General features: G+C 42.2%; 1 protein-coding gene across 2 annotated transcripts in view; it reads right to left on the bottom strand.

Annotated features, from left to right (window-relative positions):
• The window catches only part of ANAPC5 (anaphase promoting complex subunit 5), a 38,161-nt gene that overhangs the window by 10,226 nt on the left and 12,274 nt on the right, over positions 1 to 15,661 (bottom strand). For both annotated transcript variants that reach the window (XM_070515996.1, XM_014858713.3), the window contains exons 6-12: positions 13,672 to 13,773; positions 12,240 to 12,430; positions 8,080 to 8,161; positions 7,111 to 7,200; positions 5,508 to 5,689; positions 4,279 to 4,414; positions 267 to 341 (exon numbers count right to left, since the gene is read on the bottom strand). In XM_070515996.1, the coding sequence (XP_070372097.1) occupies positions 267 to 341; positions 4,279 to 4,414; positions 5,508 to 5,689; positions 7,111 to 7,200; positions 8,080 to 8,161; positions 12,240 to 12,430; positions 13,672 to 13,773 (858 nt within the window). The remainder of the gene's footprint in view (positions 1 to 266; positions 342 to 4,278; positions 4,415 to 5,507; positions 5,690 to 7,110; positions 7,201 to 8,079; positions 8,162 to 12,239; positions 12,431 to 13,671; positions 13,774 to 15,661) is intronic.

The raw sequence follows: 15,661 nt of genomic DNA, 5'->3' as shown, positions 1-15,661 counted from the left end.
TGTATAGGTCCATGCCTGGGATCCAAACCTACAAATCCTGGGCATGCAAACTTAACAACTATGCCACCAGGCCGGCCCCTCTCAGCCTTCCTGAACAGAGCTCTCAGAGTCTCATATGGACCTATGTTGACCTCACTGCACAGATGTCATAGAAAGGAACCAAGACACAACAAACTGAGGGGACTCTAAAATATTCCATTTTGACAACAATACAGTAAAAACACTCTTTTCAGAGATACATCCAATGCCACGCAAAAGGCAGTTACCTGAGCATGCTGACTATTAGGAGGGAAGCGTTCCTTCAAGTGCTTTAACACTTCCGAAGCTGCAGCGAAACAGCCCTAAATAGAAAGATGTGATCTGATTAGCACACCTGTGTTGAAACCACACCTGCTGCACCACACACCAGATGTGATATGATTCACATGTCCTTGGTGCGGCAACCTGGAAGACACCAGGCAAAGACTGTCAAATATCCAAGGGCCGTTTTTTTAAGTTCTAATACATTTTATTTGCTTATTTAAAAAAATGTTTTTAATCATACATGTAATACATGTTCACTCTAGAAAAAAACTTACAAAATATATGTAAACAAGAAAGAGACAGATTGCTTTTTAACCCACCAAAGATAATTACAGTAATGTTTTGGCACGCATCCTTCTAGACTTCTTTTATCCACATAAATACAAAACATATAAATATTCCAAAAACAGGTCTACATACTATTTTTGTAAATTGATTATAACACTGTTTACTACATGGTAGGCTCTCAATAAATATTTTTTAAGCGAATTCAACTTGCAGTGTCAACAAATACAAATCTATATCATTATAATGTTTTATTAGGTAAATAAATTATGGTACATCAAAATAATCTCCTAGTTTGAGATATTTTGGTTGTTTCCTATTTTTTCCATTTAAAAAAATGCTACAATGAATATCTTGGTGCATATATCTTTGCATACTTGTCTAATTATTTCCTTAGGATAAAACATTACAACTAGAATTGCCGGGCCAAATGGGAGGCACTTTTAAGCCCTTTGATATATATTACTAAACTACCCTCCAGAAATGTACCAAGTACTTTCACACCAGCACTCCATGCCTTTCTCCTCCCCCAAATTTAAGCATCTTTGCCTATCTGACTGGTGAAACTGCTATTTCATTACACTGACTTGAACTTCTTTAATGACTAGATTGGAATTTTTTCATGATTTTTGGCCATTTATGTTTTTTCTGTGAATAAATGTTCATGTCTTTTTTACACTCTTATATTGTCGGAATGTTTATCTTTATCTTATTGACTCCAAAAGCTTTTCAATTTGTCCCACTCCTTTGATTAGGTAATATACCTTCTGTCTGTATTGCTCAAGGTGCAAGTGAATTTCATCTAACATAAGTGGAAATTACATTGAATTACAATAAAAGATCACTAATGTTTTTATTCTTGTGATTTTAACTGGCCAATCTTGCCAATTATTTTCATCACTGCCGTAGGGAGACGGGCACGTGGACCTACATGGGTTGTCGTCAAACATTCTGGCCAACTAGCGAGAAAAGTGCACACGCTGCAGTACTCCCCAAACCATTCCCACTGTGACCTGCCAGTCCTGAGGCTGGGAGCGGAATGATACATGACAGCCCAGAATTACGCAGAAAGAGCAAAGGCGGCTGGCTATCTCAGTACTTCCTCTGGGTTGCAGGAGGAAGCTCAGACACAGCAGTTCAGAGCCCCTAACTCCTTCATAGGTTCTCCAGAGCCCCAGTCACTGCCACGCCAAACTGCAGCATCCAGTTCGTCTGGAGATCAATTTCAGAACACAATGTGAAGCACATACAAAGGAAATCAAAGGGCAAATGGAAACTCATGATAAAGCTGCTTTCTCCACAGCTGGCCAAACTTAATTTCACAGGTGTGAGCCCAACCTGTGTAATTAAAAAGGTGACCGTCACCAGCCCAGTGAGTATATCTACATGGTTGATGTTCTAACACTAGAAACTAGGTCTTTCGAAGGCAGGTTGAGGAAAGGGGGGAAGGAATTGAACTGAAATAAAGAGGCCACTGACTATCTTCCAGCTGTGCAATTAAAAGGCTTCCTGACACATCCTGGCCATCGAGCCAGGCAATGATGGGGACAGCAGGTTTTTCACATAAGCCCAGAGATGAAAAGTGGATGAAGATGGAAATATTAACATAGATCCAAAGCATGGTTAACTTTCAGGGTCTTACTCCCAGGAAAAATCACAGAACTCTTAACAACTGACCTTGGAAAAAATTTCAAGGCTAAAGAATTGAGCCAACAGGCCAGCCCCGTGGCTGAGTGGTTAAGTTCATGTGCTCCACTTTGGTAGCCCGGGGTTCACCAGTTTGGATCCCAGATGTGGACCTAGCACCGCTCATCAAGCCACACTGTGGAGGCATCCCACAAGGAGGAACTAGAATGACGTGCAACTAGAATACACAACTATGTACTGGGGCTTTGGGAAGAAGAAGAAAAAAAAAAAAAAACCATAAGATTAAAGAAAAAAAAAAGAATTGAGCCAAGACAAGATTTCTGTCAAGTAGTTTTCCATGCCAGTAGGAAAGAAAATCAATTCTATCCTACATGACTCAAAGAAAACTAAAGGAAAGTTATTCCACTGTTTAAGGGTGGGGTCAGTTGGGAGAATCCTACTTCAAAAAGCCACACGGAGACACTTTAAATGGGTGAACTATATGGCGTGTGCATTGTATCTCAATAAACTTATTGGGGTAAAAAAGTCACATAGGGCTCACATCAAATATCCAACTGAGTGTTCACTGACTCTTTTGTTATCAACTGCTCCACTTAACCACGGAGCCAGAAGAGGGAAAGAAGCAATGTTAAAGAGGTTCCAGTGCCATTAAGAGGGGAAAAAAACAAGAAAGTGATGAGCATGCAACATTTCTGGAGGAAAGCAAACAGCAAGTGCAGCTGGCCTACTGTTCGACGTCAGAAAGTTTGGCCATGCTTCCCAGGTACAGGAAGAAAGCGGCTGATGATGGCGCACACAGAACCCAGCAGCTAGAGCCAGCCATCCCCTTGGTTTACACAGCTACCTAATGGACTGTAAAATGCTAAAATAGGGTTAGCAGAGGGAGGTATTTATAGACTTCTGAGAGGGGTAGAAACCACCCAAAGATCTTTAGGCTGCAGATTACGGAATATTGAGTGTTATGACGCAACCTAACCATCATCATTGTACCACAAAAAGGTGGAGAGAAATAATTTGATCAAGGAAATGTACTTACAGCCAAAGCTGTAGTGAGACAGAGGGCTTTAGGAAAGAGGTTTCCCTGACCTCTTTCCGTGAAAGAAGATAATTCTGAGTGAAGGAGAAAGACTAGAGCAGCATGAGAGCTGTGGTTTTTCGTTTTATTTTTTGAGGAAGGTTAGCCCTGAGCTAACATCTCTGCCAATCCTCCTCTTTTTGCTGAGGAAGACTGGCCCTGAGCTAACATCCGTGCCCATTTTCCTCCACTTTATATGCTGGACGCCTATGACAGCATGGCTTGCCAAGCAGTGCCATGTCCGCACCCAGGATCTGAACAAGCGAACCCCAGGCTGCCAAAGCAGAACGTGCGAACTTAACCACTGCACCACCGGGCTGGGCCCTGAGAGCTGTTTTAATCAATCCCCTCCAAAGAGAATCAGGTAAAATTACTTGGGCTATAAATCAAAGTTATGTCCAATTCCACTGTCCTTCTTTGGAGTCAATCAGACTCGGGCTGGAGACCTAAGTGGCATTTACTGCTTATGGGTATAGGACTTAGCTACCTGGATCTCTGTTTCTTGTTCTGTAAAACAGGGATAATGATGAAGGTGACCTCAGGGGCTATGGTGAGGATTCAGTAAGATAATACACGTAAAACACTGAGCACAGGGCCTGGCCCAGAATAAATGTACAACGAGCATGAGCTATGATCATTTTAGCTGTACTTTTATTATGTTCTCCCCTTTCCTATAAACATACACAGCTCTATTACCTTAAATTTCAAAGATCCTTCTTTATTCTACACGTTACATGGAAACAGCTGACCTCTTATTCCCTTCACTGATGCCCAAAGGGATCCAAGTTCAACAAACTTTACAGACTCTACACCCAGTCCATTTCCATTGGTGGGATTGCACCTCTTCAGCCACCTGCATCCAATCAGACCTGTCCTAGACATGTCCAGTGCTTTTCTCAAGCTCTAGAGGGAAGAAATGGTGGAGCCTCCATTGCTCCAGAAGCACACTGGCCCGGCCACCCGCCTACCTGCTCCGCGTGCAGCTCTGCAAGGTGGCAGAGCGCAACGGCAAATGACTCGGTGTTGTTCTGCTGCACGCCCGCGTTCACCGATTCCAGGCTGTTCATGCTCAGCAACATCTGGGCTTGCTGCAGTGCCATGGTGCTGGGTGAGGAGACGGAACAGGAATCCCCTTCAGTCCACAGACCCAGGCTACCCTCAGCCACACCCTACAGCTATCTTGAGTGGAAACTGACGGAAGTTAGGCTCCGGCTTTGTCAGAAAGCTGCCTCCCAGCGCCGGTTCCCCACCCTCAGAACAAGCAGGGTGGAAAAGATCCTGGGTGTGCAGCCTTAAAGGAAATGTAGCAGCTACAGCACAACCAGGAGCTCCAAGCTCCAGACGCCCCCCGCTGCCTCTAATTCTCCCTGTGGTCACGGGTAAATTAGTTTTCATGGGTAAATTCAGACCGGATGCCATCCTGGCACCAGATGCTCTGGCAGTGTAAGCAGCAGCCAGGGTCTGCAGCTGTTTCAGACCAAATAATGCCAAAAAATTATCTCAAGTACAAAAACAAGACTTGTAAAATAGGCATTTCCTTTCATTATTGAATTCCTAGGAACAGCAGACTGTCTAGGTGAGAGGTCAGGTAGTGACAGGGCTCCAGGATTAAAACTCTGGTTCAGAAGCTTACTTCCAAGCTAAAGGAGGCTAAATGGAAACTAAACATGAGGTTGCAGATATCCCCTAGAACACACCTTGGCTAACTGGGAGCGACTTTCTTTACATAATAGCTTTGGGGTTCAGGGGGTGCTCCACTTGAGCGACCATGGCCCATGCCTCCTGCAAACGAGAAGAGAGGTTCCTGTCTGAGACCACTCAGGCACAGCGCCTGGAGTCAGAGGACCTGGGTTTGCATCCTGGTTCTGTCACTGTTAACTCATTTGTGATCTTGGGCGGATCAGATGTGTGCGCCCTGGTTTACGAATCTTAGAATGGACATCAGCCACCAGTCACCGCACAGAGCAGTTGGGAGGAGTAAATAAGAATGGGCACAGGAAAAAACTTTGTAAAGTCTGAGCAAAGTACAGAATGACTTTAAACTAGAAAGCATTGTCTTTAATCCCCTGCACAAACAACTTCCATCAAAGGAGGAAAGACTGTCCGTTTGGCCTTCATAGAACCAGTTTATTAGCTTCTGCTCATCTCTACAAGGATTCACGCCCCCACAGCCTTCACAGTCTGCTTGAAGACCCACCTGCGGCCATAGAGCCTCCAGATGGCCGTTTTCTGTGCGATACTGATATCGATGAGCTCTGACAGGCTGTGTTTCCAATGTAGGAGGTCGGAGTCCTTTAGGGCATCCATAAGTTTGTTTGCTGTCTTCCCAGCAAAAGCCCTCTGCTGAACGAGGGACTGTATTCCCAGGGAGGCGAGGTACTAAGGGGACAGACATATCCACTCAGGACAGAGATTACATGACAGAATTTGTTGTGCTCTTCAGAAATCTGGCCTAGTTCACATTCCAGCACATGTACAGTGACAGCACTATCTACAAGGAAAGTACCAACCGCCTGCCCCTGCCCCTGACCCATACGAGGCATGTTCCTGAAAAACTAGGGGTGGGAGAGGCTAATGGTACACCGAGAAGAGCCAGGGCTTCGACATTGATGGACCTGGACTTACACACTGCCTCTGCTGCTACTGTGTCACTTAGCTTCTTAGCCAAGCTTCAGCTTGCTCATCTGTAAAATGGGCATCAAACCTATCGTAAAGAATTACTGTAAGGATTAAAATGAAATCGTATATGGCAAACAGTGCTGGGCACATTATGTAGTAGGGGATTTTAAAACGATGCCTGTTATGAGCATAGTTATCTTTTCATTAACTTCTGGTATAATTTTCAAGGATGAAAGCTCAATTAAAAAAAGTCAGCTTAAATCCATAATAAAAATTGTTCTTAAGAAATCTATCATTTATTTTAAGGAGCCACTTACTTTTGTTGTTAGGATCAATTCTGTACATGTAAGTTTCCTTTCCCAGAAATGAGTCAAATGGACAATTTACACATTTAAAAAGCATATACATTAAATTATTAGACACATTATTTTCGATCTTACTGGACTCTGTTGCAAACTTTATGAGACAGAATGCTTAAGCAGTTCCACTGTCAATGGTTAAGTTTTCAGCAGACGTTTTTGAGACAGAACAAGGTTCTTTGAGCAACAATAATCCAGATTCCAACAGTCATTACTACTTCATGTGTGGAGACTATGCCCTTTCAATGCCCCCCAGTACGTGTCACTGAGGATTATAATTCAGGTCCTTCCCTGTCACTCAAATGAGAAAGGACAAATCTGCCCATCTGGTTTACTGGTTCCTGGCTTTGTTTATTGTTTAAAACAAGGATCAGCAAACTTGTTCTATAAAGGGCCAGACAGTAAATAATTTAGGTTAGCAGGGTCACATTTGGTCTCTGTTGCATATTCCTCTTTGTTGTTTTTTTCCCCCAACTATTTAAAAATGTAAAGCCCCTTCTTAGCTTGAGGGCCATACATGAGCGGGAGTGAGCCAGATCTGGCCCACGGGCTGTAGAGTTTGCCAATCCCTGGTTTAAAAATGAGCCTTTCTTAAATTTTTCTAAGTGAATATGTGGAAGTTAATGTTGATCAATAAACTAAACAAAGATCTCATTAAAATGATAAATGCAACTTTCACAGATGTTATTAGGATAAAGGGAACAGGGAGAAACCTATCAAAGGAATTCAGTGGTTTGATTAATAATTAAGGTCACATGAAACTACCAAGAATTAAAAACCACACCATTTATTTAAACAATCTCACAGAAAGATGAGCCTTACCGGTAACCCAAAATGGACTGCTTTCTTCACAGAATGCTCTAGCAGAACATAGCTATCGGATCTCTTCTGCCCCAGCACATAAAGCCAGCTCTGGCAAGAGAAAGCATCAAAATATTCCATGATGATGGCTAATGTTCTACTGAAATATCAGTGTGGTTGTAAGGAGGAATTAACAAGGGAGGGACAAAATAAATCCTCTGAAATATGCTTTCACAAATTATGAACCTAAATGAAACCCATCAAACATTAAAACTATCAGACTGAAATAAACAAGCCATTGATCTTCTTCACCTCTGACAGCAGTGAGTGGCAAGGGTTCCAGAAAAAAAGCACGAAGCCCCGATATGGCTTGTAATTGAGAAAGCAAGATTCTCAGGTGATGGTTGAGTTGTGTTCTGCTTGTGCTTGGTGTTTATGCCTCTACAGAACAACATCTCATGCAGTTACTAGGTGTTGGATACCCCTTCTGTTAGTGCTAATGTTTAATGTGGTAGTTTTGCGTGGCAAGTTGCTTTAAAATTTGTAGAGAAGAAATGCCCCCAGTGCAAAACAGATGTCAAGAATGAAGAAAGATAGGGGCCGGCCCCGTAGCCAAGTGGTTAAGTTCGTGCGCTCCACTACAGCGGCCCAGGGTTTCGCCAGTTCAAATCCTGGACACCGACATGGCACTGCTCATTGGGCCACGCTGAGGCAGCGTCCAACATGCCACAACTGGAAGGACCCACAACTAAAAATACACAACTATGTACCAGGGGGCTTTGGGATAAAAAGGAAAAATAAAATAAAATAAAAAGAATTAAGAAAGATAAATAAATATGGGTTGCTTTTCCTTAATTCCCACGACCATTTAACTAATTTGCCATCACTGCTAAGAAGCCTCCAGCTGCAAAATAACTCAGTACAAATGGGGCCTTCCAAAGGCCAATTCAACCCATAGGCACAATTTCCAAGACAGGAGGGTGGCCTCACCAAGCAATGCTGGAGACACACGTGATCGTTGGACTCCTGGGCAATCCTAATAGCCTCCTGCAGGGCGAGCTCTGCCTGTTGACTAATGACAGACGGAACATTAATCTCTCATTAACAACCACAAACACGCGCAAGCGACGGTAACAGGGAGTCATCGGTAGCCTAATTCACCAGGGTGTAGGCCTCTGGGTTGGAAGTTGTAACTGTGGGCTTATTCCCTCAGAGGCACTCCCCTTCCCAGCAGCGAGAAACATCAACAGTGGAGACAGAGAACATGTCCCTTCTAAGGTGCGTTTCTACTGAAAGGGGCATACAGTAACGGCTCTCCTTGATCTCAGCCCCTAAGATTTTTATTTTAGTTGTCTATCACTGAGGGGAAGGGCAGGAGAGGAGACCGTATTTTACTTTTCACTGCATTCCTTTCTGCATTATTTAAATTTCTTTTAACTGTGGCATTTGACACTTTTATAATTTTTTCAAAACTAGTTGTATAAAGTAGCTTGAGGATATCCATTTCAAAGATTTTTTTTCTGCTCATGTGGTTCCCCTCCATCTGGAATGTCTCCCCCAGCCTCTCAACTTCCATGGAAATTCAGCCAACTATTCTTGGCCCCACTTAGCCCTCACTTCTGCAAATGCCCCAGAAATGCTATGTGTACCCCACCTTATGGTGCTTAATTAAATACTACTGTGTATCACCTCCTATTTATTTAATCTGTGTTAATTTTATTTCTTCAACTAGTTTATAAACCTGTAGAGGTCACGGGCGATGCCTGAAACTTTGGGTTTCCCAGTGGCAAGTTAGAGAATAGTAGTCCTATTAATGCTGGGTCACTGAGAATCTCAAATAGAACCAGAAATTCTATGGGTATCACTTATTTAGGGAAAAATTTACATAACAAATTTTCTTTCAATACAAGCAACAGCCTCACACAATTTTCTCTTTTTTAGGAAGATTAGCCCTGAGCTAACATTTGCTGTCAATCCTCCTCTTTTTTGCTGAGGAAGACTGGCCCTGAGCTAACACCTGTGCCCATCTTCCTCTATTTTGTATGTGGGACGCCTGTCACAGCATGGCTTGATAAGTGGCACGTAGGTCCACGCCTGGGATCTGAACTGGTGAACCCAGGCTCCTGAAGCGGAACACATGAACTTAACCACTATGCCACTGGGCTGGTCCCCTCACACAATTAATTTTAATTGGGGAGAGCCGAACTGTTCCTCAGTAACTACTTGTTTGAATAAAGAAACAAGATATTTTACCTATTTTACATTTCTTTTAATGCTGAGATGCACCAGAACATAAGCCACTTGAGGGCAGGAAAAATATCTTCACACACAGGCCTTCAATAAATATCAGTTGATTTAACTTTATTAAAAATCTGATGACCAAATAGATAATCTTATGTTTAGAAAAAAGGCTTTTAGGATAGTTGTACAGATAGTATGCCAAAACAGGACTAAAGAGATTATTTTTCCAACATAGGAAGAAATGGTAGACTACCAACACAGAAACTTCAAGAAAGTCAGGCAAATCTTTGAAGGACCTTATGGTTTTCCATTACTGCTAACTGGAAAAGCCTCTGAGAAAAATTTTCAGTACAAGAGCAGGAGGCAAAATGATTGTCATATCTGGAATGCACTGGCTATCTACTCTTTTCAAAATGCCAGAGTAGAAAGGTCTGTACCCTCTAAACAATGGCTTACCTATATCATTCAGGGTAAAAGCCAAAGTCCTTAACTAGGCCTACAGGACCCTAAATGCTGACCCCTGCCACCTCTATGACCTCATTCTCTTCTATTCCCCCCTTACTTATAGCACTCTAACCACAACACTTGCTCCTCCTCATATATAGCAAGTAAATCCCTGCCTCAGGGCCTTTGCACTTGTTGTTCTAGCGGATTAGAACACTCTTCCTCCACATACACACAGAGACTACTCACTCCCTCAAATCCTTAAAATCTCTATTCAAATATTAAGATGGCAGAGGTTAGGGAGGGCTGAACTGCCCCCTGAACATTGAAACCAATTTCAATGTTAAAGAGATTTACCAATTGAGGAGTGAGTGATCTATGCGCAAAGCTGGAGGAAGCGTGCTACTTATGAAAACAACAGCACTCCCCATCATCACTCTCTAAGCCCCCATCCCAACCTGTCACCACCTGAGACAACTGTGTTCAGTGCTGTTTATTGTTTATCTCCCTGGCTGTGAGATCCATGAGAACAGAGTTTTTTTCTTCTTTTTTCACTACTGTATCCCCAGAACCTAGAAGAGTGCCTAGTACACAGTAGATAGTCAATAAACAGCTATAAAGATTTTTAAGAACCCTCTACAATTTTGCTAGCTAAGTGACAGAGATTTACACAGGCCCATAGCTTCAGGACTAAAAAAAAGAAGCCTGGACCTGAGTAAATCAGGAATTAATTAGTAATTAATTCCATACAGTTAGCTGCCTATCTATTGATAACGTTGTAAACATAAAGAAATTCTGTACATCAACAGATTATTTGTATCTAGAAGGCTGTATACAAATTTCCAAACCCTAGAACAAGCTGTTTGTAACACAGAAATAGGTTATTAGTGAATATTACAAATGGCTTTGCTCCTCATTATGAGTACATAAAAAATGAAAGGCCATGATCAAAGGGGTTATTAAAGCTGGGCAGACAAAAAGAAGTCGACTATTAAAAGATAACATGGGGGGTTAGCCCCGGTAGCCTAGTGGTTAAGTTCGGTGCACTCTGCTTCAGCGGCCCAGGTTTGGTTCTTGGGCTCGGACCTAGACAACTCGCCTGTCAGTGACCAAGCTGTGGCAGTGGCTCACATACAGAAAAGCAGAAGACGGGCAACAGATGTTAGCTCAGGGCAAACCTTCCTCAGCAAAAAAAAAAAAAAAGAGAGAGAGAGAGAAATAATACAGAATCTCACAAAATCATGGAGTTTTGGAGTAGCCTTAAACATTTTTTGTCACAAGCATCAATCTGACCCTTGAATTCCTTTAATGACGCCCCTGCTGTAGGCCTGAGCACTCCACTGACACCCTCCTCTGATAGGTCTATACAAGGAAACTTCTTCCTTGTAAAGAACAAAAACGTTTTGCCCTTTAACTTGCACTCACGAGCTCTCCACCTTCTCTAGTAGTCACATCCTCCACTAATCCAAGCACTTTTCACATGACCTTTGACCTCAGGAAGATGTCAAACACATGCTGTGCTAAATCATTTATTCTCTAGGCTAAGCGTGCTCACGTCCTTCCCACACTATCCACGTGACCTGACTGTGAGTGCCTCCAACAACACTATTTCCCACACAAGCGCCAGCTTGTCCACGTCTCTTTCAAAATGTGACAGCCGGGTGTTGCTCGGCCCAGACAGCAAGGGGCAGAAGTCCCAATTCTCGAACTTTAGACACTATGCTTCCACTAATACACGCCAGAGTCTATTCAAAGATGCCTGTAGCAGCCACATTTCTCTCAAATGGGAAAAAGCCACTGGGGGAGGGGGAGAGAGACTCTTTCAATTAGTAATTTCCTACCTTTTCATCATTATTCATATTACTTCATTGTTTTCAAAATAGCCTCCATATTTTGAAAGTTTTTATCCACTTAGCTTTACTTCCTAAACAATAATTGGTCAATTTTCCTATTTTGAGTCATTAAAATCATAGGCATATCTCAGCGACGGGAGAAACCAGTGTCACCTCACGGAGCCGCCTGAATTCTGTCCACAAGTGCAAACACGTGACTTTCAGTAAACTGTTTGGTCTTTCACCCAGTAAAGGCACAACTTCCTTCTGGCTTTTCAAAATACTCAAAACAGCTTTTACATCCCCATTATTACCTCAGAAAAATCCTTCTGGGAATCTCTGCCCTAATGACCTAATTTCCTTTTAATTCAATGGCTGTTGTTCTTAGAAGTAATGAAAGAAAGAGGCCGCGAACTAAGAGAGCAATGCTAACTCGAGACAGCAGGGGGCAGACCACTCAGGCAGAAGGTTTTCACGAACTCTCATCCAGTGCAGAAAAGCTTCCCTCTTTGGAAGTTATGGACAAGCCCAGCTTGAACAGTCTCTTTCTTTCTTTTCTTCTTCTTTTTCTTAATACAGCATTTTTTAAAAAATGCATCTCAATTACCACTTGAGAGTGAAACATAAACTTACTAGTGGCCAAAGCGGCAGTGCAGGGCGGCCAGGTTCAGGGCGGCGTATCTCAAGCTCCTGCCGTAGCCCTCTTCCCCGTTACTTTTGCTTTCGGCTCCAGTAAGAATCAGGCGGTCGAAATAATGAAGGAGGCTGTGTGTTGAACTGAAAACATCTTGGACCCGGAGGTTGTTTAAGTAGCTGAGGTAGTGCTAAAACAGAAACAAGCACCGTCTTCAAGTGTCGTGCTAAGACTAATGCAGAGAATTCCACGGGCTGCAAACCCCCGTGCATCCCCCAACCTTCTAGCAGGATGGTCATAGTTTAGCTTAATCTCTTCTCCCCAGGCAGAATACAACAGGTTCAGGATACACTGGTTTGTCCCCTCGCCAGGGAGTCCCCAAATGAAAAACGGGAGTTCCATTAGTATTTGTGCCAGTGTTTATCCTAAATATACATCCACTATGCCACTAATGATGTTCAGACCCATGGGTGAGAAAGGGTGGAGGGGGAAACTCAGCTAGCTCAGCTATTAAGGAATATTGCGAGTTCAGAAGTAAAGATTTTAAAACCTGAATCACATAAAAATTACAAAATTAATTTTTCTGAATGTCCAAGTTAAAAAACAGTGAGACTTTTACCAGTTTACTAAGTTATCTTGTACTTTGACATTCTTTTCATTTTGTTTGATTCACTGTTGAACTTCCCTCCAGAAAGCAGATCACAGTTACTAAGAAGCAAAACAGATACATTTCTAGAGGTGAACAAAGTCAGACGTCAAATCCAGGTACTATTAAGGAAGTTTTCAAGGGGCCGGCCCAGTGGCGCAGTGGTTAAGTGCACACGTTCCGCTTTGGCGGCCCGGGGTTCAGCGGTTCAGATCCCAGGTGGGGATATGGCACCGATCATCAAGCCATGCTGTGGCAGGCATCCCACATAGAAAGTAGAGGAAGATGGGCACGGATGTTAGCTCAGAGCTAGTCTTCCTCAGCAAGAAAAGGAGGATTGGCAGATGTTAGCTCAGGGCTGATCTTCCTCAAAAAAAAAAAAAGTTTTCAGGGTAAAAATCCAATCAGGATTTTTGAATTCTTATTGAATAATGAAATTACTTAAATTTAAAAAATAAAAACTGACTGAAGAAAGGAAAAGAATTTTTAGCCCCAAAACAAAAAAAAAATCAGTCTATTCTATTACTTCCCACCCAAAGTTCACATCAGACAGATGATGAATAAAGGGAACATCCACGGATTGAAGAAATTCCCATTGGCCCGGGGATGAGGGGGAGGAGGGAAAAAGCTTTGCAACCTAGGCTGAGTTGTGGACTTGCCAACAACGTGATTTCCCTCCAAGAACCTGAGCCAATGGACCAGTCCTCATTTGCAGGGCTGCTCAATATAAAGAGGAGTCTCATCGTTGCTTTCCAACTCCACAATAAATTCTGGGAAAAACTCACCGCTTCGGCAAAATCAGGATTAAATTTCAACAAGTTGTTCAATTCTTTCTGCAAAGAAGCTGGAGTGAGGGCTTTAGTTTCATCATTCTTTAACAAAGAAGCCTAAAATTTAAAAATGACAATTCAGTAGAAAGAAAGGGCCAATAAACATGTGGAAATGAATTCTAAATAGCATCACCTGATTATTTTCTTTTCCATAGCTACTCTCTCCTCTTGACCATACAGAACACTTTTCCCTCTTCCTGAAACACAAGCCTCCCAACCACCACACACTTCCCCCATGTAAACTCCTGCTCATCCTTCAGGCCCCAATTTAGACTTCAGCCACCTGCTTCTACCACCTTGTAGACTGGGTCCCATATAAATGCCTACATGCTCCCATAGGCCCCTTGCACTAACCCTTCCTGGAGTACTTATCAAACTATACTAAAAGTGCTAGTCTAGGGGCCGGCCCCGTGGCCAAGCAGTTAAAGCTCCGTGCGCTCTGCTTCAGTGGCCTGGGTTGGCAGGTTTGAATCCCTGGCACACACCTCCTCCACTCATCAGCCATGCTGTGGAGGCATCCCACATACAAAACTGAGGAAGACTGGCAGAGATGTTAGCTCAGGGCAAATCTTCCTCACCAAAAAAAAAAAAAAAAAAAAAGTGCCAGTCTGACCCCATGCCAGACTGTAAGCACCCTCAGGGCAGGCAGTGTGTACGTCCAGCACTGCGAAGAGCCAGGCAGCACACAGTTGCCCTATTCTTGGTTATATGTTTCCTATGGATGATGCCAGCAACAACTATATAAAATACATAGAAAACTAGTTCCAAGTTAATATTAGTACTTAACTGGGTTTTCAACCCTTCAATTTTACCTAGACACATTTTTCTTTATAAGTAATAAGTTCTAATTCTTTTTTTTTTTTTAAAGATTGGCACCTGAGCTAACATCTGTTGCCAATCTTTTTCTTCTTTTTCTCCCCAAAGCCCCCCAGTAAACAGCTGTATATTCTAGTTGTAGATCCTTCTGGCTCTGCTACGTGGGATGCCGCCTCAGCACGGCTTGATGAGCAGTGCTAGGTGCACGCTCAGGATCCAAACTGGTGAAACCCCAGGCCGCCGAAGTAGAACATGCAAACTTAATCACTTGGGCACGGGGCCAGCCCCAAGTTCCAATTTTATTTTAATTAATTATATCATTAGAAGAAGATTCCAAAAACATGGAAAAGTATACAGAAGAAAAAAAAATCATCTGTAAACCTCCACCCAGAAATAACACTATTAATACATTAGTGTATCTTATTCCAGCCTTTTTCTACGTGTGTGTACACAGATACGTATGTGTGTATATATATATTTACTATATTTTTAATAAAACTAGAATATGATATGTAATTTTACTTGCTGCTCTTTTAATATAAACTTTCTCTCAAAGTCTTTGAAAATATGATTTTTAAAGCAAAACTATTAACCCTTTGTCATTTTTATTGCAAATACTTTTTCACCTTTTGTTGTATGCCTTTTAATTTTGTTAAAACAGGTTCTGACATGCAGACGTTTTTAATTTTTATGCTGAAAAATCAAATGATCTTCTCCTACGTGTTTTCTCCCACAGCTTTTATGTTTAGAAAGTCTTTCCTCACATAGAGATCTGTTAAAAGTTAATACGTAGCTCCTTCCAGTCTAATTACAGCTTTCAATATTTACATTTAATCCTTTAATCTATCTGTAATGCTCCAAGGTGTGAGGATGAGGTGAGGACCCAGCTATATTTTCTCCTCGATAGTTAACCAATTGTCTACACGGGTCTTTCTAATCTGAAATTCATCTGCAGGGGCGATTCTATCACTTTTATCTAGGTTTAAACATTACAACTTTCTGTAGAAAGAAAATTAATGACAAAATTAGAGAAAACTAGAAAAGTAGAGCAAAAATCAAAATTCTATGCTGAAAACATGAGAGAAAAACGTTCACCTTATGTCACCAAGAAAAGGAAAAAGCAAGGCTC

Source organism: Equus asinus, chromosome 8 (genome assembly GCF_041296235.1).
Source record: "Equus asinus isolate D_3611 breed Donkey chromosome 8, EquAss-T2T_v2, whole genome shotgun sequence".
NCBI lineage: Eukaryota > Metazoa > Chordata > Mammalia > Perissodactyla > Equidae > Equus > Equus asinus.
Note: the sequence above shows the minus strand (reverse complement) of the source record. Positions and strands in the feature narration are given on the sequence as shown.